The following is a 23,233-nucleotide window of genomic DNA, read 5'->3' on the forward strand; positions in this document are numbered from 1 at the left end:
TCAAGGGCTACGACGCCAGTGTTAACTCAGGTTAGTGTCGTTCGAAGCTTTTCCGTAAACGCAACCAAATAAAAATTAGTGAGAAATACGCGAAGCGTTTTGAGGCGGTATTTTTATGCACGCATTCTAAAGGCTGCAAAAGTGATTGAAAAATCAAAAAGTTTTTTGTGATGTGGAATCAGTGGAATCAGTGTACAATAATTTTGATGACTTTTCCGAGCGCGGCTTGACGACGAGTGACGACAAAAAAGCAGGATAAAGTGATCATCCAACTTTTTAAGCGGAGCCCTTCTTTGAGACTACGACAAACACGATTAGTTCTTGCTAAAAAGAGAATAGATGTGAGTATCAACACCATCGAACGACGATTGAAGGAGGTGCCGAACATATCCTACCGTCACACATCATGAAAACTACTGTTCTCAGAAAAACACTTTGAGAAACAACAAAACAAGAAAATGGTGTCACAGTATTGGACTGGCCTTCCCAGTCCCCAGACGCCAACCTCATTGAAAATGTGTGGGGAACTATGAAAACGCATTTTGCCGCAAAGCCAGTTCATGATTTAAAGCAACGCGTGCGTCAAGTTCTCAAAATCTAGTTCTATTTGTCGGCGAGCTACGCAGAAAAGCTGGCTCAAAGCATGGAGAACATTCCGGGCTATACTCGTCAACGATGAAGTCTACACGGTTTATTGAATAATTGCGACTCATAGTTTTGTACACACTTTCATGTAAAAAAAAATTTAAATATATATCTTTCTTACTGCATGAATAATCGCGGTTAATTTTTTCTGACACAGACTGCATTTGTAATTTTCCTTAATGTCTGTACCATTAACTGTAGTAATAAATAAATAAATTGTTAGTTTTTGGTCTATAACAACACTGAGAAGTACTAGAAGGGAGTTGACAGAAGTTGAAGCAATAAATGTTTACCTGTATGAACGCTACTAATATTCATTAAGTGTTTCCAAACAATTGTAATTTTTGGCAGCTCTTGTCCAGCGCTACCAAAACACAACCAGTTGCTTCATCTATTCGCCACTTGCTAACGCTTGGCGAATCGAAGACGCCTCTTATAATAAACATATATATTTTATATATAAACATAGTACCAAATTGACTATGGGAGCAAAGAAAATAAAGCCAGTTTTAAATATTGAGTCCCAGTGTAAGTACACCTGGACTCATGCCCGATTATGTTTGTTGAGCATCTCTGCATTGTACCTGATACCGCGTGTGCTCAGCCTAATTTATTACAGCGTTTCGAGGCATAACAGATATAAGACATAACACAACATTAAATCTGAAGATAACATTTAACTAAGAGCATTATTTTGCATTTCCTACTTTTTATCTTATCTTAGGAGTAGACTAAACTTTGAATAGCCTGTACTTCTAGACAACTGTGATAACTATCTATAGAAAGTACAAAACAAATTTACTTATTGAAACTGATACAAATACCTGCATACATACGCACATATGTAAAACGAATAAAATTAAAGTAAATCAAATAAAGAGGAATTGTAGTGGGTGAGCACAAAAGCAAATCAACACAAGCAAAGATATGTAATAATTGAAGTAAGAAAAAAATGTACGGATTGGGTAAAAACCCCGTTACTTGCTTATTAAATAAAATGTAAACCTATGTATGTACATATAATATAAAAATAAAATTTTATTTTTTTAGCTTAAATTTACATATGTAAGTATATAAATCGAGTGCAGAGCTTCTGTACTGAAATGGGAATTTGTGTGTGTTTTTGACAGCAATAAAAAGCAGCATTTTTCTTTGTTGTTGATGATAAAAAATGTATTTACATAGATACATGCATATATATGTACACATGCATGTAAACAGATGTAGAGAAATAAATATGCAAATACAAATGCAATGAAAAATATACATAAGTACAGATGATACAGCTGCGAGCACTGAAATAGTAGTGCGAACCTACGGCTAATATTTCTTGAAATTACAAGTAAACCGAAGTAATATTTGTATTAATTTTATTGCAAAACTAAGGGACAAATTCATGAGTACGTGTAGGGGGAAAAAAATTGTTCATATATAAGCTATGACAAAAATAATTTCACGTAAGATGTGTTTTCATGCCAATTACCGCGAGCAGCAAAATAGTAGTAAGTTAGTAAAATTATTAAATATGTTTTAAATTGTTAATATTATTACTAAGACTTCGCATAAATATTTAGTATTTGGTAGCATGACCGCTATTTTTAATCACTGCTACACATCGGTTTCTCATAGAGTCTACAAGATGTTGACATCTCTCCTGTGGTATTGATTGCCATGCGCGGAGCACTGCATCCCATAAATCACTGTTATTTTTTTGGTTTGCATCCCACACAGCTTTTTTCTATGGGATTGAGGTCAGGAGATTGAGCTGGCCACTCCATGACCTCAATTGCATTGTCTTGAAACCACAACTTTGCCAACTTACTTGTATGCTTCGGGTCGTTATCTTGCTGCAGTACCCATTTGAGTGCATTTCTTCTTCGACGAATGCGAGCATAACATCCTTCATTATTTTTACGTACTCATATTGGTCCATAATAGTTTTTATCCAATATATTGGCCCCACGCCATGATATGAAAAACATCCATGCTTCAACGTCTTTGCAGTATATCGCTGATGATATTCCATATTCCATCCGTCCACAAAATGTTCCTCCACTTTGAAATAGGCCAATCCAGATGTTTTTTGGCAAAATCTAATCTACGTACCACATGATTTTTTTTTAAGCGGAACCTTACGTGGACTTATAGCATAGAGGTTATGTTCTCGAAGCCGTCTCCTTACTGTATGCACACTACATGGTAACTTCAGGTCGCGTAAAATTTCGACAGCTGACATTGTGGGATGAGTCTTCGAATATTTAATAATTTGACGTGTGGTAGTCGTTGATAATTTATGCTTGCCGCCCCTTTTTCCCGGTTTACTTTGATGTGTAATGGCGTTTCGTATCATGGTGGCCGAGCAACCAACAGTTTTTTCCACTTCTTTGTACGTTTTCCCATTTTTAATAAGGGCTTTGAGAATTTCGCGTTTCTCGTCAGTGCAATGCACACCTCGTCCCACTAAAAGTTGTAAACATATTTTTTTTTTTTGCTATTCCCGCTAAACATATAATAAATAAAGTGATCAAACTTACTTATTGTTAGAAAAAATTAATTATTTTTGCAAGAAATTAAATTTTGTGACACTATTTGCTCTGCGCTACTATTTCACTGCTTGCTTTTTTAAAAGTTAAACCGTTGCTGTTGAACGGGTTACATTTTGCATATAGTTAAAGCATACACTAGGATGATAATTTAAAAAAAAATCGATATCGATATCACATAATTTGCGATTTTAATGGAATTATACATTTCGCTAGTGGGCACTACTATTTCAGTGATCGAAACTGTATGTACAGAAATGCAAAATTTTATACTAAAATTCAAAAGAGTAAAAAAATGCAAACTCAGAATTTTTCTAAACATTCTGACTAAAAAGCTTGAAACTTTCATGAAAAGGTTTTGCATTTTCTTCAATTTTGTACAAAATTTGAAGCTTTGAATTATATGGTTTTTTGTAGTATAAATTACATTTAAACAAAAACAAAAAAATAGTCAAAACAACATTGCAATAAGTGGCGCTGTTTGCATTTTGACTGCCATTGTACATTATTTTGTGAACGTGTAAATGCCTGTTTATTTTAGTTTCGTAAATGATATGGCATATGACAAATATGGAAGAAAAGTTTAGATCCGTGTCAAAAAGTAGCGATAATCTACATTCATGCTTAGCTCTAAATGCGCATTTACCTTTAAGTGCTACTCTAAGTATGCAGTTAGTCATACAAAATTCACCACTCAATTTCGGCATTGCACAAATGCGACTCGAAGAATGATAAATATATTTAACGCCAAAAAATGTAAACAGATATTTTACAGGTGTTAAAGTTTTTATTACTGTACAAACACATATGCACCAATTTATAAAAATGTATTTCTTTTATCGACGATTATAAGGCGACGAACCTCATATAACAAACAGCAAAAAATATATAAATAAAACCAAGTCACATTATCCTATAATACTGAAGATTTTATGCGTTAAAAAAGAGAAGAGTGGCAGTATGCCTCATTTCTCTCTTATAGTGTTTTCTTTTCTCGAAAAAAATGTTACCTTATCATACGGCAGCCTTATTGAAAATGTTGCTATGTTGCATATTTCATATGAGAAAAGAACAAGAAAATTCCAACCCTTCCACAAATTATACGAGTATATTGAATATAATAAAATTAAAAGCTTTACTTCTTTTTTTTTTGTACGAGGGCGGGTCAATAAGTCCGTGACTTTTTGTATTTCTGACCTCTTTACTGAAAAAGAAATACTGATCCTGTCAACAGGCATCTGTCAGTTGACTCCTGTCAAAATTTGAACGTGCTGCGGCAGTTAGTTTGTGTTTTACAGCTACCTTTATCAGACTACCCAGTAATTTGAGAAAATGAAAAAAACTGAATTTCGTGTGCTTATTAAGCCGATTAACCCTTAGAAACCCACTGTTTCGACTGTTGTTTGGTCTCTGGTGTGTGGTGATGGATCCATGTTTCGTCCACGGTTACAAAACGGCGCAAAAACTCCTCCATATTGCGATTAAACAACGCCAAACCTTCCTGTGAAGTTGTTACACGATTGCGTTTGTCGTCGACTGTGAATTACTGGGTAATCTGATAAAGGTAGCTGTAAAACACAAACTAACTGACGCAGCACGTTCAAATTTTGACAGGAGTGAACTGACAGGAGTGAACTGACAGATGCCTGTTGACAGGCGCAGTATTTCTTTTTCAGTAAAGAGGTCAGAAATACAAAAAGTCACGGGCTTATTGACCCGCCCTCGTAACAACTATAGTTTACTTAAAATTATTTTGATGAACTTTTATATACCGACTCTCAGTTCTCAGATGAACTCCCTGATGAAGATTTTAGAGGCCTGGCCAAGATCAGACCGTTAACGGCTCTCAAGGATTTTGAAAAACTCAGCTGATGAGCTGACGTAACCGGGGTCATGTTAATAGTTTGATTACGAAAAAACTGAAATGGTGTTGGTGATATACGACATTAACACAGTCTACGCAGCCGAAGTTACTCGCTCCATTTCGTTTTTCACCATAGCTAATGGCCAAACCTGATAACCTATCATGCTGGGATGAACTCAGTGCCTTCTGGGGCATGCTATAGCAAATACTCCAATATTTTTTCGGGAAGCAAATATTCAAATCCGGCACTATGCGACCAGTGATCGGCGCGATATCAATTAATCAATTACCAAATCCTCCAATACTACAGAAATAAAAAAACAGTATTGCCTGTATTTTCTTTCCATTCGACAAAATATTTTCATATCTTAAGTGGCCATATATTAAATCCAAGTTTTGAGTCTTGTTAGAAATCTCTTCAATTATTTGAACTGCGTAGTGTTCCAACACAAAGAGTTTAATCTGAATAAGATTAAAGAAGTTACCTCCATATGCGCTTTATGCTAAAAATGGAACTTCTTCCGAATATGAACACATTTTCTAAAGTCTAATTTTTTAAATAGATTTCAGGAAAATCAACTTTTGTTTATTAATAAAAGAAACTTGATTAAGGCACGAACGCCCGTATAGCACTTTTTGCCTGTGTTGTTTAATGAATTCATCAGTTTTAGCGATTGGGAAAATACAACAATTTTGCATGTCTTGTTTATCAGTAAAATTCCTTTGAAAAAACTAATTGTTCGGTTTATTATAAAAATGATATATGTATGCATATGTAAATGTTTACTTTTAAAACGTCATTGTGCCAAGTACGAGTATATCCAAATATATTTATATAGTAGCCATGTAGCTGTAACCAGTCACGTTTAGATATGGATCAGTCCGGTTAAATGGAAAGACGTTGTTTCTGAAGCAATTATTGAAATATAATTTCCAATTTTAAAAATCCCGAATAATTCCCCCACTTTTTAAATTAATCTTCTTTGATGCCGTCATTATAGAGTTTTATTACATTTTTTTATTATTTTTTTATACATCTATAAGAATATTTGTTGCATAAAAAGGTGTCAGCCCGCTACTGTTAAAGTTTTAAATATATTTGGCTTGAAATCATTTTCGAAATTTGTGTTTTAACGATTGAGAAAAAATTATAAATTACAAGAAACACTTAAAAAGAATTAATTAGAAAAAAATTAATAAAAAAGTTTTCTTATAAAAGTTGATCCTTCACTGAAAAATTTTTTTTACAAAATTTATCTAAAATATTTTGTTTTTTATTTAGTTATTATTTTTATTTAATAACTGTGTCTAGATGAACGCTTTTTCAGAAAACTGTCGTTTGTTATCAATATCGTAAAATTTTTATTAACTTCATTAAATATGAATTTCAAGTTTTTAGTTAGGTGTCAATTCAATTTTAATACATCGGGTGTCTTTTTAAGTGCTTTAGAACTTAAAATGATAATACAAAACAGAAATATTGTTGGAATAAATTTTGTATTATAATTTGATAGATAGTTGCATAGCATTAATTTTTTGAATATGAAATCTGGAATATGTCCGCCGAATCTACGAGTTACGATCAATCCCATTTTTGACTACTTTTTCGAATAAATCTGGCCAAATGGCGTCAATGGTGGCTTGAATATTAGAACAAATCGATTATTAGGTGCACTGTATGGCAAATTGCGCATTTCTGTTGGAACCAAATGTCGTCGCTGTTTAACTGATTCATTTTTGGAAACAAATGCCGCCAATGCTGCCGCCAGAGCTCTATGAACTTTGCGAACAGATTTATTAAAAACAAAAAAATTTCACACTTTTTAAGCATTGGCGTTAACCGATGCATGATGACTTACCGAATACTACTAAACAGAAATGCCAGTTTGCCATTCTCAGCTGTCAAACCATTGTTATCGATATTTTTGGAAACAAATGCCGCCAATGCTGCCGCCAGAGCTCTATGAACTTCGCGAACAGATTTATTAAAACAAAAAAATTTCACACTTTTTAAGCATTGGCGTTAGCCGATGCATGATGACTTACCGAATACTACTAAACACAAATGTCAGTTTGCCATTCTCAGCTGTCAAACCATTGTTATCAATATCGATAGTTTTCATGCAGTTAAAAACACACCCTATATTTCTGGATGAAAATGTTATTAAAAACATACGGTGTATTTTATACCTATACTGTTAGATTAATTCACGTACATATTTAACGCATTCTAATTTTTTGGATAGGTTGAATATTCCCAAAGATATCATAAATGTCGTATTGTTTTATGTTATAATCTTTAAACGGCTAAATGTATATTTAGGGGGTCCGTAAACTACCGAAAAGGACTTATTATGATTTTTCACAGTTAAAAAATGTGTCTGTTGTTATTGTAGCAGCATAAATATTCCCCATACACGTACAGGGAATACTGAGTGACAGTCCTTGGCCGGATACAAATCCGGGTTGTTCCGGTAACGTAGAACTGACTGTCGAGGGAACAACAATTAAAAAATAGTTAGCTATGCTTTCGAGTACTTTAAGCAGTGTTAGCAGTCCTTGAGTCCTCTTAAATGTTAAAAACTTTAGAACATACAAAACCTTGTGAATTACCCAATAGTAATGTATTTGCCTAATAGCGGTCGCCTATCGGTAGGCAATGCCAAACCTCCGAACGTATTTCAGCCATGAAAAAGCTCCTAATAAAAAAATTATCTGAGGTTCGGAGTCGGCTGAAAACTGTAGCTCCCTCCATTTGTGGAACAACAAGACGCACGCCACAAAAAGGAGGGGAGCTCGGCCAAACCTCTAACAGAAGTGTTGTTTGGTTGGCTAGAATGGTGATTCATCCAGAATCCAACTAGCGCTTCCGCACCGTTTTGTTGCCACATCTTCTTTACCAACTTGATTGCCAGTTATTTACAGCATGACTATACCCAGTCTGTGCGGTTTAGGAACCTTATTAGGTTGTTGACATCTAATACAGACAGTTGTTTGAGACCCTCGAACAGCGGTTTGCCCAGGGTTAACATTCTGTCCTTCCATAGGGCAGGGCATTCACAGAGGAAGTGGAAGAAGTGTACGCAACAATTATTTATTTATTTTGTAATGTATTTTTCTACTTGTCGGAAACTTTGCCTTTGAGACCTTCATGAATTTGACCGGCCGGCTACTTTCCAAGTCTTCTTAGCCCAAAGTTAAACATACTGAATTTATGTAGTGCGTATCAAGCGCGATTACCAAGAGAGTGAGTTTAGTGAGTTTAGATTAGATTAGTTTGAGGTTAGCGGTGAAGTGTGGAAAGACAAACATTTTTAATAACTTAACCCTTTAGCCTATAGCCACGAGTCTGACTCGTGGTAAAGAATTTGTGCCATAAGCGAAAACAACGAGTCTGACTCGTGGTAAAGACTTTGTGATCAATTGATTATGATTACTTCCTAGACATCTTAAAATTACTATTTGTACCTAAACATTGTTTATTATTTCACAATTCCTTTCGTTGCATTGAAATATATATGTTACGAAAAGTATACACTTTGCGCCAGTTCGGGTACACGGCTGAACAGTTGAATGGCACGGCGCGCGAACGAATTTCTTGCGTATTATAGCTCGCGCAATTGGTAGATATCGTGTAGGCTAAGGGGTTAATAACCTTTTTTTCAATTAAAATGTACTCCATACGACAGTGCTGTTATTTCATACATAGTTGTGCATGTAGTCTGCTCATGCAACAACTACAAGTATGCACCTGCACTTGAGGACCCTTTTCTACAGTAAACAAAAATCATAACAGTATGTCGTTTCCACGACAGTCGGTTCTATGTTACCGAAACGACCCGGATTTATATCCGGCCAAGGACTGTCACTCCAGCAGCATTCCCCGTATGTAGGTATGGGGAATGTTTATGCTGCTACAACAACAACATAACAGCATGTCGCATATAACCTGGTCAGGCTTAAGGCCAAAATTATCGAGCAATATTTTTTTCCCTACGAATGTATATTCCCCGAAGCTTTCAAAGGCGCCTTCGAACAATTGTTTTTATTAGAATATTAATCGCGGTAGGAAGCTGGATAAACTGGAGGTGTTTAACTTATTTTAATTCTATAGTTGGAAATTATTGAGTTAGCATAACTCGACTACTAATAAAGTCTTGCCCTGTTAATTGATACAAAATAAAAAAAAAATTGCGATTAACAAAGCTCTATAAACGAATAACAATAACACAAAGACATACGCCTATAAAAACAAAACGCAATAAAAATAAATAAATAAAAATACTAATTTTGACGCCTTCGACCCACAAAAGCACTAATGAACATATTTATATGTAGATAAATAATACACTCGCTTGGCATATAGTAAATGTGAAGATTGCATGCACATACATACATATGTATGTCTATGCACTATAAAAGTATATAAGCAAAGGCATATGGACAGGGTCTTTTAAGTTCAAGTTTCGTTTTTAGCAATGTTTTGTTAGCAACAGCAGCCTCAATTCGATGTTAATTAGAAAATCTGCAACTTAATAAAAGAAGTTCCGATTTTACTCGAGAATTGCATAAAAATAATTGAAATCATCTATGGAAATTGTAGATCTATGAGCAGGGCCGTGGAGAGAGTATTCGGGCCCCGGGGGAAACTTGAGATGCGGGCCTCTTCAAATTTTTTTTATTTATCAAAATGCGTATTATGTTATTGTAATATAACATTTAAACATTGAAAAACTCATTGATAAAATTTTTGATAGAATTAATTATGAAATATCGATTAAAATGAATTTTAGAAAACTCTTCAGCAGATCTGAAATAAAAAACGCAGCTGCAAAAAGTTAAAATTTTTTATTCGTTTTCAGCGCATAAAAAACTACAAGAAACAAGTACAGCCATTCTAGAAACTCACCCTCGCAGGACTGTGTTATTAATTAACTTATAAATCAGTAGCATAAACTGTTCCATTTTAATAAGAGCTCAATAATATACACTTTTGTATCACCATATTATATTTATTCTTCGTAATCGTGATCATAACATTCGATATGGTGACACCAAAAAAAGTCTGTGACGGAACTCTGGTAGAAGTATTATTTACTATATTTTTTCAAGCAGGAAATTTCTTGGAATTACCCCCGAGTCCGGGCCCCTCTGAAAACTCCGGGCCCGGGGGAAAAAGTACCCGATCCCCCCCCCTCTCGTCGGGCCTGTCTATAGGATTCGTTATTTCGCCAAAAGGTATTTCCAGTGGTTATTATTGTTCAACAGAGCCTGCAATAACGTTCGGCATTTTTTTATTGTATCGATATTAACGATAGGTGGTTCATCAAAAACTACCGCACCTTCGAGCGGACCCACTACTATAAATGTATGTATGTCAAATAAACAGATAATGAACTCCCATCCAAAATATGTGTTGCAAAGAAACTCCAACTTGAAGGACCTTGTACCTGCATGCATATACATATATACTAGTGTGTGTGAAGCCTAATGCCAACTTACAAACCACAAAACTGCATTTCAGCTGTGGTTCGCCCAGAGTTCTAGTTCAATGCCATGGCAGCTGTGTGGGGTGTGGCATTCGATGGCCCGAATTGTGCATGCCAACAATTTCCCGCTAAATATTACACATATCCATACGTACATACATCTATGATTATGTGAGTTCGAGTGTTGTGCAATACCACAGTGATGACCTTTAAATGCAGCCCGCAACACAGTTATGTAACAATCAGTGGCGGAGAAAAATTTATGAAACTAGACTTACTTGTATAATTTACTAATAGGTAGTATGTGTGTATAATAAAGTTGCGAGGGTTGCTACGGTAAGAACTAAGCGCATTTGTAGCATTCAAACAAGGGAATATTAGAAGACAAAAAGCAATTTTGAAAATGCAAAATATGAATTCATCAACAAATAGAAGCCACGCTAGATACTTGTTGTTGAATCAACTAAAAAGGAAATTCCCTTAAGCCTCCCTTGGACACCTTTTTTAAGGTCTGGGCAGCCGGGTCTGACCTTTTCCGTCTTGTTTCAGGATTCTTTTTTAAAAGGTTATATCCATAAATTTTAGTAAGCTACCTGGAAGCTCAAGTCGTTAGCTATAATTGAAATATTTTAAATTCACGTCCAAAGTGGAAAAAGCCAGTCTGGCCAGACCCGGGTGACCAATGAAGGATTAATCTTTAATAAAAGCCTATGTCAGCCGAAACCTTCGAAACTTTTCGAGCGTTGGGAGAAAACTGTCTATAATTTGTATGAAAGATACTTTTCGCGAGCCTCAAGAACTTCCAAGATTAATTGGTGGCAAAAGAGCTTTGAAAAGCTTGTTATTCTAACAGCTTACAGTTGCCTGCTTAGTGCGAAGACGACATCTATCGTTGTCGTGAATTTCATCGAATGGTGAGCACAGGAAAATTGATTTTCCGATAGAATGCTTTGAAAGTTTTGGAAGCCTTCACTTTTCCCCCTTTTTTGCAATTAAGCAAAACCTGTAATTAAGAGCCGATTTGTCAACTAACCTCTAGCATTACAGTTGAGTCATAATTTTTGTAAAGCGAAAGGCGAGGCAAACCTGAAAAGATTCAAAAGTGTGCGTCGCACGACGGTTTCAACCTACACCAGCTCTCGTCGCGACAATATCATCCTCAGGTCATCATGTTGTTGTTGTTGTAGCAGCATAAACATTCCCCATACTTACATACGGTGAATGCTGCTGGAGTGACAGTCCTTTGCCGGATATAAATCCGGGTCGTTTCGGTAACGTAGAACCGACTGTCGTGGAAACGTCTAGGTTATCATAGTTGCGGCTGGTGGTTTAACAATGAGTCTCATTATATTTTTACTCCGTTTGAGTTTGACAAAAAATGCATGTCAATTTCACTTCTAGGTTGAGTTTTTGCTCAATTTTTTTTTTTTCAATTTTGACAATAACAGAAAAATGTAATAGAAAAATTATAACCGCTTATATCGTTATGGCAAAACCGGAATAGGAATCGAGCCTCGTAGTTCAAACTTCTTTTTATTTCGATTTCGCCAAATATTTGGCAGTACACAAATCAAAGTCTCTCCGAACTCTTTTAGGCATCCTTTGCGAAACGACCCGGAGTAATTCACTGCCTACCAAACTAATTTAACACTTTTCTTGGGTGCCATTTCATAGACCATTTGAGTGCAAAATTTTACAACTACAACTAGCAACTTCTGCTAGATAACTTTAAAATCTATAGACTATGGAGTTAAACGAGGCATGACTAGATTTAGTCAGCTCATCGACTCGTCATTGCGGTATAAAATGTATTTGTATAAATATCGAAATAAATCGTATCCATGTGGCGCAAAAGGAATCACCCAAAAAATATGTATTTATACTAAATATCGTGATAAATTTTGTACAAGGTGCCGCAAACTTAATCACCCTATAGGAAGCAATGCAGCGCGGAAAGGTCAAAATAAAGGTTTGCGTGACTCAAAATTAGTTTTTTTTTTGTATTCGGTAAAAAAAAGTTATTCAAAAACCAAATTGAAGGAATAAATTTCTGCCACCTTGTATATCATCTCATATGAATCCAGCAACTGATCTAATTGAATGACAGCAATTAATGCATAGTATATTGGTCCATAAAATGATTAAATTAAATTGAGAATGATTGAATGCACAAAATGCATCGATGAATGGAAGCCATAGCAGTGCGATTAGCAACAAAAAATCAAGAAATTCTGCCTATTAACTAGATTAAAATATATGGAATACATATTTATAGGTACTATATACAAGTGAAATATTTGTATGTACATACACATATAAAGTGTCCAAAAAGCATGCGGTTTATTTATAAACAAGTAAAAATATGAATTTATATTGTAAAAATCCTTATGTAATAGCTCAAAGTGCATTCAAGAAAATCTGAGCAAAAACATCATCGAGCAGTGGGCGTTTTAACTATGGATGTGTGTAGTTGTTTTTGCTAAACTGCTGCATGACTGCTGCTAGTTGCATTCATCTTTAGTTGAATCAGAAGCGCTGCATACATCCATACATATGTGTACGTAGTTACAGACTTATACAATGTAATCGGAGAAAATGTAATCAAAGAAAATTGAGGCCTAACAACTGATTAACAACCGCAGAGATTGTTCGAAAGAACTCAAAGCATTGAAAATAGGAATGCATACGTACTTGTGTGTATGTAAATAAACAAAGTAAATGGTTGAGCAGGCATTTTCCAAAAGGCAACCAAGTTTGACATACATACATACATACGTACGTCCATATAAGTAGGATTGCTGCTGATTGCAGGGTTTGTTGGCTGAGGCATAGAGCGAAGCCGAGAATATTCGCAGACTTTAAGTAGTTGGCGAGCTATAATATATAATTATCGCATGTGTATTTATATACGTACTTAAGTATGAAAGTATGTATGTATGTACATATTTTTGCATGTGCGGAAAGAAATTTGTGCACTTAAAAAGGGTTATGGACAGAGGTATGTACGTATATATCTATACCAATAGATATGTATGCATAAAATTTAAATAGTTTTCTGTGACTTCACTCGAAAGTGAATTACAGAACCTGCCCGAATATACTATATTTGGTTTTAAATTTATCCGAAACTGTTGAAACGACTCTACAAAGTAGAGAACTTTTCTGCTAAATGGCACTGGGATTAAGATAATTCAAAAACTGCTTGGTAACTTTATAAATTCACTCTAGCAATATCTCGATCCGCACATTTATAAAGTATGAAACCCAGCAAACTTGGAAGAATGAACCCTACGTTAGGCACAATGCTCTAGCCAGACCAGCCTTTTCATTTTAACAAATTTCTGAATTGAATTTAACATATTTCTATTATAGCTAACGACTTTAGCTTCCAGGTAGCTTCCTAAGAATTAATTTTCTATCGATTTATGGATATAACCTTTTAAAAAAGATCCCCGACAAAAAACCAGACCCAGGTGCCCAACCGAAGGTTTTAAAAAAGGTGCCCATTGGCAGGTTAAGGACTATCTAAAAATTATCAATTGTACTGCTTGGTTCCGATTTACACCAGAGACATTTGGAAGCGAGACACTGGAAATTGTCTTTTGATGTTTCATTCGCGGGCACACAGGTAAAATTGTTTTCGGCAACATTCGTTGCTTTTGGCGTTTACTTATTTAAATTTGAGCATACGAATAAGAAACACAAAGCGTATCGCCAGTATGGGAAGCAAAAACCACTCCCCGTGCGACCTTCTACCACGAACAAAATGTTTCCCTACATAAATCGGGTCTTATATGGGTATAGCACGAACGGGATTCGGGAAGTTAAATCAAAATTGTATTTTTGTTGCTTTGTGATCTTTTGAAAAACAATTTATACGGGACGAGCTACTAGCGTTTGAAATTCCATTCGGCTATAAATAAAAGACTCATGAATATTAAAAAAAATAATAAAAAATTCCGCGGCTGACTTTACAGTATACCCCATTCTGTCAAATTTTTCAGCACATTTTCGCGAGTTTTTGGCATTTATTATAAAGGGTGATTAGATTGCAGGTACTTCTTAGAATATAATTTTTTTGACAGATCAATCGTGATTACTGTCAAAACAAATACATAATTTTTTCAGTATTCATTGACATTTTATCAACGTTTCATCGTTTCGGTAAGCAATTTATCTCCTATCTGGGACCAGTGGATTGGTCACCAGGATCGTATGATATCACACCTTTTGACTTTTATTTGGGGCAGTAGGTAAAATCTAAATGCTTTATGGATACACCAGCTTCGATTGAGGTATTAGAAGCCCACATTACTATAGTTATTCACGAGATACCCTACAAAGTTCTCCAGCGAGTCATTCAAAATTGGTCTTTACGGACGGCCGAAATACGGTGCAGTTGCGGTCAACATTTGAAAGAGATTGTCTTTAAAAATAATTGCCCAAAGAATTTTTCTTTGTTTTATTTCAATTTAAAATCCGATGCCTCTAAAATGATCACCCTTTACTTTCTTTAGACCGTTGGGCAAATTTCTTTCAATTAAAAAGCGGCCCATTTCGCCAAATAAACTAAATTTTGCGACACATCACGGATGCTATTTTAGCTGTCACAATCAATTTATAGATCAAATTCTAAACGCTAGATAGACCACCCTGTTCCGACTTTGCACTTTCTACCAGTTAAGTATGGAATTTTTTTTTTTTTTGTAAATTAATATCAATAAAATTTATTTAAATTTTTTCTCAAATATCCAAATAAAATTACACGTAATTGAAAACAAATAAAAAAAAATTAATTCTGTTATAGTCAACTTTAAATGTGCTTCTTCTCTTAAAAGTCGTTCTAATTTTAAAATTGGATGAACGAGATTCTAAATTTTAAAAGCAGGTTCCCAAGTGATGCTGTGCTGTCAAAAGTTCAGTACCCGGGAATGACAAATATTTTTATCAGAAATATGTATCATAAAATTCAAAGCTCATAAAGCCAACACTTTTATATTAATGGACGCAAATATACAAATTAATTCAAAAATGTCACTTTTATGTACACAGATCTTTATGTTTATGTCGCTAGTTCTTAAATTACATAAACATAAATAAATTAATGTGTAAACAAAAACGAAACCACTTTCTCATTAATTGGTTTGCTTGTATAAATTCCAACATCAGCATCTTTCTTGCTGCTTAATCTCCAAATATGTACATACATCCATATGTATAGATGTAGATAAAAATCAGTTGCCACACAGTGAACTCTTTAAAATACTTTTATTTTTCTTTATGGAGCTAAGTTAATTTTTCCATAACAGTGGATGAATCTGTTCAGCTTGATTTTACATAACTAAAAGCTAATAAACAGGTCATTACTGGCAAAAAAATTAAAAATCTGCTTTAAATTTTATTTTTTTTTTTTGTTTGCAGATAGAAGTGAGTTCGAGCTGTAATAATTGCGACAGTGTTACCTTTTATAAGATGGATTCACAACATTCTGTCATCAAACTTCGGAAACGATGCCAAAGTCACGCGCCTTGTCAGTGGCAAATTGATGCTCATCACACACATTGGTCAACATTCTTAGTGCATGAATTGATACTTATTGGAAGTCATACTAGTTCGAGAATGACTAGAAGGTCGCTAGTTGAAAAATGAGGAATTATGAGTTTATGCCGTACAAATATTATTCTATTACTGCAAATGAGAATGCATACATGCATTCATACAATGCAATTCATACAAATCAATACATATGTATATAAAAGTTGATGGACTGAAGCAAATGCTTCTTTTACCCCATTATTAACTAGTTCGTTAACTGGTATAAGAATGTTGCAGACTATTCTCTAAATCGTTAAATATTACTTGGCTGATACATACATACATAGACTAGCAATTGACATTACGTGGGGCACCGCCATGTTAAAAAATAACCTCCGCTGTCATTGAAAAAAAAATAGAAGAGGAACCACACTTCAGTTAAACAACAAACTGATAGTGAGGTAGTTCAGAATAAATAGTTTTGATTTCAGGGTACCTATGTACGTAAATGCATACATACATAGTATATAGTCACTTATTTACTTCACTCAAACTGTGATAAATATTAGACGGTAAAAATCCAGTTATTTGGTGTCTAGCAAAACAAAATTGGCAAAAATAGAAATTGGCTCCGGAGGGTATGTGATATGCAGGTGCTAATTGCCTAGCTTTAAAATAGCGATAACAAAAAATAAGAGCGCTTACTGGTATTGTAACTGCTTAAAACATTCCCTCTACGCTTTCCCCCTATGTTGATGTAGATTTGATATGTATGAGATAAGGGGAAGAATAAACATAATAATAATAGTATACTATGTAAAAAAAAAGTTAAGTTTATTTTCTTTACATATTTAGGGATAGAAAAAAGAGCTGCCTTACACAAGATTTTTTTGTTAATAACTTTTGAACGGTGAAAAAAAAATCATTAAGACCAATAGGCAACTATTTGTACCTCCCTTGACTTATTTTAATAAATTTTTCCATGTGCCCCACAGAAAATCTATTTATCTATTTAACCAGATTAAGCGTCCTTCAACTGTTAAATTTCTTTCTCATTACATTACATTGCATGTAAATCTTTATAAAATGAAAGAGTATCTTTGCTACGCGCACCATTTAATATGCCGTCAACATTATAATTGAATTAATTCATTTCGCCATAAATCTTCCAGCATTTCAACGAAAAAAAACCTCTATCGATAACAGCAGCAGCTACACTTCATGCACCAGTGGAGGCGGTGCAGGCTAGCGACATTCCCGATTACCGCTATCGTCACTTGCTGACAGCTGGCTTTCGCAAACCCTTTTTTCTTTTGTTCCTACATGACTAATTAAAAACACGTACAAAAAAAAGCATTGCAAAAATAAATAAATAAGCCGTTTAGAAAAAAATAAAAGCAACAATAGCAAAACTGGTCCGACGATGGTTGACGAAAAAAACAACGAAAACCACGAACAGCCACACAAAAGCAGCTGCGCCAATACTGTAGATTCGTGCATAAACAGCAGGCTCATAATCAAATTAGAAAAATGTATTTGCGCAATTACTTGAAACTTAGATTATATAGTGAAATTCACTATAAAATATATGCAGATTCCTTAGATTAATGGTAGAAATACATTCAGTGCTACAATAATTATTACAATTACTCACCACAAACTAAAGCGCTAAAAACGCTCAGCAAGAAAGCCAACGTCACAAATTTATTATGAAACATTTTAGTTAGCACTCGTAATTACACAAATTATCCCTTTATAAATACTCCAGCAGCAACTTGAAATTATGTAGTAACTTTTGTGGAAACACGACGATTTGCAGGATTATTTTTTTGGTATACCTCCGATATGTGCTGTTTACATGAAAACGAAATTTAATAAATTCTCTCTAAACTAAGCCAAATACTAATTGTGTTCGCTTTCTTGTGTAATAAATTGATTTGCTAAATTCTGTAGCTTTATGTATTTATTTTCAATAGTAAAAATACAATTTTATTACTGTTCTAACTTCAATTTCTCTAGGCTCTTAGAAATTTTCTACGTCTTTTGTTCTTGCTGCTTCTTCACGTACTTAAGTGCTGTGCGAAATGCAACAACAATTGGCGAACGGAACGAATGATTCAGCTGATTCAGCGAGTCAGCGCCATCTGGAGACGAAAAAAGTGTCAAAAGTTTACAAGGGACTGGCGTGATGAACACGCTCTGAAATAAAATTATGGGCTTGTTCACGCACAAGAGAATTGTACCGAACGTTAATAGAAGTTACAATAAAATACAATAATAGTATTGTACCACAATACAAAAAAGAACTCGTATGTAGATGAGAATTTTTTTTGCGTGTAAGCGAGTTTCTTTAGAGAAAAACTTATCCGTACTAATGCGTTATACAGATATAATTCATGCATTTCATTGATTTTTCCCATTGTCTAATTGACGGTAATATACATTTTTGTAGTTTGACATTGTTTTGAAATTTAAATTCTCTTAGCCGGGGTGGACATATGCCGGATATCATATTCAAAAAATAAATGCCATGAAATTACCAGATTATAATAAAAAACAAAAATTTATTTCAAAAATATTTCCTTTGTATTATCATTTTAAGTTACCATGCTCTTAAAAAACACCTGATACTTGTTAAAAGTATCGAAGAGAAGTAATCGGTATTTCTCGTGCCGAGCTCATTCCAAAATTCACACAGAGAAACCTCTTTGTTATAACTTAAAGAGCTGGAAATGTGTGTTTAAGATCTTTCCTTTCTTCTCACGGGTTTCACTTAAAGGCCAGAATTGGTACCGCTTTATATATCCAACATTTTTCAGGATGTTTTTCGTCTTTTGTACCTAAGCACCAGACCTCGCCGATATTCTCAAAAATCATAACATGCTTGGAATATTGAGAGCTTCAACCTTAACAAGCTTTCTCATCTTCTGGGCTAATTTTTATTAATGGAATCTGGAATCTGCAGTGAATGCGTTTGAACCCACGATCCAAAGTTGTAATTTTAGCAATGATAATACGGAATTCTACTTAGCAGGCAGCCGTCGTAGTCCAATGAGTTCGTGTGTGACTACCATTCAGAAGAGTCCAGACTCGAATATCTGGGCATGCTATATCAAATGATAGAAAAAGTTGTTTAAAAGCGGTCGCCCCTCGACACACTTGAGTACTTGCATGAAGACTTGAATACAAAAAATACTCAGTGCTTTAATAAAGTATCGAGTACCTACTCGTATTGGAATAACACTAATTAACACCCACCCAACATATTTCACCAATATATTGTAATATTAATTGAATCTTAAATTAATCATTAAACTGATAGCAGCAGTAGGGCAAAAACAACGAGTATTTGGTCTATACTTTTGGTCCCTAGTGTGTAAAATCTATAAACAAATATTGATAACTTTGAGGAACTTAAACAAAATTTGATATTTAGGGACCAAATAAATATAAAAAAAACTAAAATTACGACTCTACTGCTGTTATATGTTTCATGTGTCTCGGTTGGGAGCGAATAATTCCTCATTTGAATTTCAGCGAATACTTTCGTTTACTGTACAACTTTCAAAGTAACGGCATATTCTCACCTTCATGATTGAAGATCTACCAGCATAAAAAAGCAAGTCATTCGAGTTGTTGTTGCCGCAGCATAAACAATCTCCATACATATACTGGGAATGCTGCTGAAATGACAGTCCTTGGCCGGATATAAAACTGGGTCGTTTCGATTACGTAGAACCGGCTGCCGTGGGAACGAATCCGGGTCGCTCTAAATACGTAGAACTCTCTGTGGTGGAACGAAGTTATTCAAGTAACTAATGTTCCTGACAATTCTTCCAATTTGTTTTGATTTTCTTAAATTGGCCAATATATTCAACTTGCAAGTACAGATAGGCTAGGTCTAGTTCTTTAGCCCTCTTAAACCCACTCACCCAACACTACTCTCGCTCTGGACCCGACCTGACGAAACAGCGTGTTTCATGAGCCCACCGTTAAATGAGCTAGACGAAGACGACCGGTAGCGTTGGACCTACAAAAGGCTTTCGACAGTCAGCCCCGCCACCCTACTAGATGACATTTTACAGTCGACACTCCCGCCAGGGCTGAAGAGGTGGACCGCGAACTACCTGTGTGGTCGTCACTCGTCGGAGATATTTCGAGACCAAACTTCAAAACAGAGAAAAATAAAGCAAGGAGTACCACAGGGTAGTGTCCTTTCACCCTTGCTTTTTAATTTCTATATTTCGAAACTCCCCCAGCCACCAGAGGGAGTCTCACTGGTCTCATATGCCGACGACTGCACGATGCCATCGGGCAATGACATTGATGGCCTATGCGCCAAAGTAAACGACTACCTCGCCCGCCTTTCTCGCTTCTTCACTGCGAGAAACTTAAAACTTTCTCCCACTAAATCTACGGCGACCCTTTTCACCACCTGGACAAAGGAGGTCAAGCTGCAACTTCAGGTGCACGTCGATGATACCCCAATACCGAGGGTAAATAACCCAAGAATATTGGGAGTCACCTTTGACAGCTTGCTCTCCTTCTCAGCGCACACAACCGCTATTGCAAAGAGAGTACAGAATCGCAACAAGGTCCTCAAGTCGCTTGCCGGCAGCACTTGGGGCAAAGACAAAGAAATGTTGCTGTCGACCTTCAAAGCAATAGGCCGACCGGTTCTAAACTAGGCTGTGCCTGCCTGGTCGCCTGGAACCAGTGATACGCAGTGGACGAAGCTCCAGACCTGCCAAAATACTACTATTAGGACCGCGACAGGATGTCTCCTGATGCCCTCAATCCAACACCTGAACGACGAGGCTCACATGCTCCCTGTAAAGGAGCACAACAAAATGCTTGGCAAGCAGTTCCTGCTAGGGTGTTACCGCAGGCCTCACCCATGCAGACACCTGCTTGTGCCTGAGCCACCTCCCAGGCACATCAGGAGACATCTCCTTAATTACGTGGACGAGATCCAGGAAAAAACGGACAGACCACTCCAGGATCAGACAGTGTACAGACAGGCCATAAACGACATTCATCGGGAGACCCTTACCAGCTTCTTAAGCTCCCGACCCCCGAATGCCGTTATCGGAGTCCAACCACCACCTATCGCAGATGAAGAGCTCCAGCTTCCCCGAGAGTCCCGCGTAACTTTGGCACAATTACGTTCTGGATACTGTAGCATGTGAAGGCACCCCGCACGACACTAACCACCTTTTCACATGCCCTATAAAACCCACTCATCTTAACACCTCTGGACCCAAACCGTCGAAACAGCTAGTTTCCTGGGCCTACCGTTAGATGAGCTAGACGAAGACGACCGGTAACTACACTACACTGACAGGGCGAAGATACTGCTACAACAACAACAAGACGATCGGTAATTTACATGACACTGGTAGGGCCTAGTACACTGCTACAACAACAGCAACAATGACTTACATGTACAGAAAGTCCATTCAATCGAACATATTTCCAAAAATCTATTATCTACGCTGTCGATTATGCGGCTCAAAATATATGGCAGATATTCGAACAGTGAAACACCTTTTTGGAAAGACTTAGTTTCGATGTAAACAACGCGATGCTTTAAGTTTACTGTGAAATGTTATTTTGTATAAAATCTTGTTTACGTCCTATTCCAGATAAAAGAAAATGTGTGCATATTACAGCTATATCTATATATTTATGAAAAAACACATGAGAATGTTGTTTCACCACATCCCGTTATAGTTTGATTTACGCTCCTGCATCTTTTCCACGGTAGCATGTGGTTCATTGTGGAATTCAAAGTGTTCTGGATTGCCGAGTATATCAGAGAAGTCAATCATTTCATCCCTACCCAGAAGCACATCGCGCATCATATTGCTATATGTGGTATATTAGAATGATGCGATTAATTTGAGCCATTGAAGTAACACCGTCCACTCACCTCGAATTTAGGAAAGGAAGTCGGCCAACTTGATTGGCTGCATGCAATTCCATAGCCATCTTTAGAGGCACTCCCTGTCCTTCCCTGTTGCGCGCTACTTGCATTAACCAAACGTTTTCGGTCCCATCCACAGGCACCTTTGAGGTTGTCTGCATCAATGCATTTTTGTGAACGGGTGCAGCCCAATTTGGTGAAGCATCAATAATTTTAGGTGCAGATTCCTGTTTAAATATTTAGAAAATTATTTGTACTATAAAATTCGTAAAACTATAAATTCCTTACCATTTTGTTATTTGGTAATTTTTGCGGTGCTGAATGACAATACAAATTCCGAATGGTGCTGCCAAATCATTTGTATAGAAACCAGTATGACATTTCGTATTAGAGTGCTGCCAGCTTAGGCAAAAGTAAAAGTTTTAATGCTCAATTAGATTTGACTTAATTTGCGCAACTTAACTTGACATAAGTAATTAATTTGAAAACTCGTTTTAGACAATTTTATGGCTGGAATTTAGAACAATGTATATTGGGCAATTTTTGGCAAACTATAATGTTTTTATTAATGAAACTTGGTGGAGATGTTAGTGAGGTGTTAGGGAACACTCTTTATAACTCCAAATTATTCGGGAAATAATAATTTTGTAATTATTTGCCTTCAAAATGCCCTCGGGAGCTTCACTATAATTTGGCACATTACACTATATATTTTTTAACACTTCACTAAAATTCACCAAATAGGTATACACTCACACGCGTGTTTTTATTTATTTTTATGCTTATATCCGAATTGCTTTTATTAAAATTAAATACAAATTCATTTGTCCATGCAATCATTTTACAATTTTAAACGCGAATAAGAAGAAGAGTGGAATAACAACAGTATGGTGTTGCCGGATGTCTGCAAATGAAACAAAAATATGAACAAAAATTAAGTATTTAAGTTTAGTGTTAATGATGGGGATGGGGGTTATTGTGCGTCCTTACTACATACACGCATATGATGTTTTAATTTTGGGTACAATGGTTTTAACGCGGAAAGGAGTTCGACGCAAAAATACTGTGTATTGCATAGCCGGAGTTGGACTGATGAGGGTTATTGACGTGATAACGTCTTATAATTCGATTTAGCCGGCTGCACGCACGAAAAAATGTGTCGTTACCTTGCTCATTAGTGTTACCTTGCTCATTTGTCGTTACCTTGCTCATTGCCGTTACCTTGAATGAA

At 35.8% G+C, this 23,233-nt stretch overlaps 2 protein-coding genes across 4 annotated transcripts in view; both read right to left on the minus strand.

The window, feature by feature from the left end:
- Nucleotides 1–18,171, minus strand: part of LOC129246919 (lysosome-associated membrane glycoprotein 1) — a 30,423-nt gene extending 12,252 nt beyond the window's left edge. The window contains exons 1-2 of one of the 3 annotated variants that reach the window (XM_054885663.1): nt 18,073–18,171; nt 17,731–17,926 (exon numbers count right to left, since the gene is read on the minus strand). In XM_054885663.1, coding sequence (XP_054741638.1) covers nt 17,731–17,794 — 64 coding nt within the window. In that variant the 5' untranslated portion in view covers nt 17,795–17,926; nt 18,073–18,171. Of the gene's footprint in view, nt 1–17,730 lie in introns of all 3 variants that reach the window. The other 2 variants (XM_054885664.1, XM_054885662.1) reach the window with 2 other exon arrangements.
- A 3,565-nt stretch (nt 18,172–21,736) lies between these two features.
- LOC129246920 (proteasome maturation protein) lies at nt 21,737–22,375 on the minus strand. The gene is made up of 3 exons (XM_054885665.1): nt 22,291–22,375; nt 22,009–22,229; nt 21,737–21,944 (listed from the first exon to the last, which is right to left on the minus strand). The coding sequence occupies exons 1-3, from the start codon at nt 22,291–22,293 to the stop codon at nt 21,791–21,793; spliced, it is 378 nt and encodes a 125-aa protein (XP_054741640.1). The 5' UTR covers nt 22,294–22,375; the 3' UTR covers nt 21,737–21,790.
- Nucleotides 22,376–23,233: the final 858 nt, after the last annotated feature.

The sequence above is a fragment of the Anastrepha obliqua genome, chromosome 5 (assembly GCF_027943255.1).
Source record: "Anastrepha obliqua isolate idAnaObli1 chromosome 5, idAnaObli1_1.0, whole genome shotgun sequence".
NCBI lineage: Eukaryota > Metazoa > Arthropoda > Insecta > Diptera > Tephritidae > Anastrepha > Anastrepha obliqua.

Bases quoted from the DNA above. Each gene is read 5' to 3' on its own strand.
- LOC129246920 (XM_054885665.1), bottom strand. The intron at 21,945-22,008 runs GTGAGTGGACGG...TACCACATATAG, and splicing joins CTTCCTTTCCTAAATTCGAG to CAATATGATGCGCGATGTGC.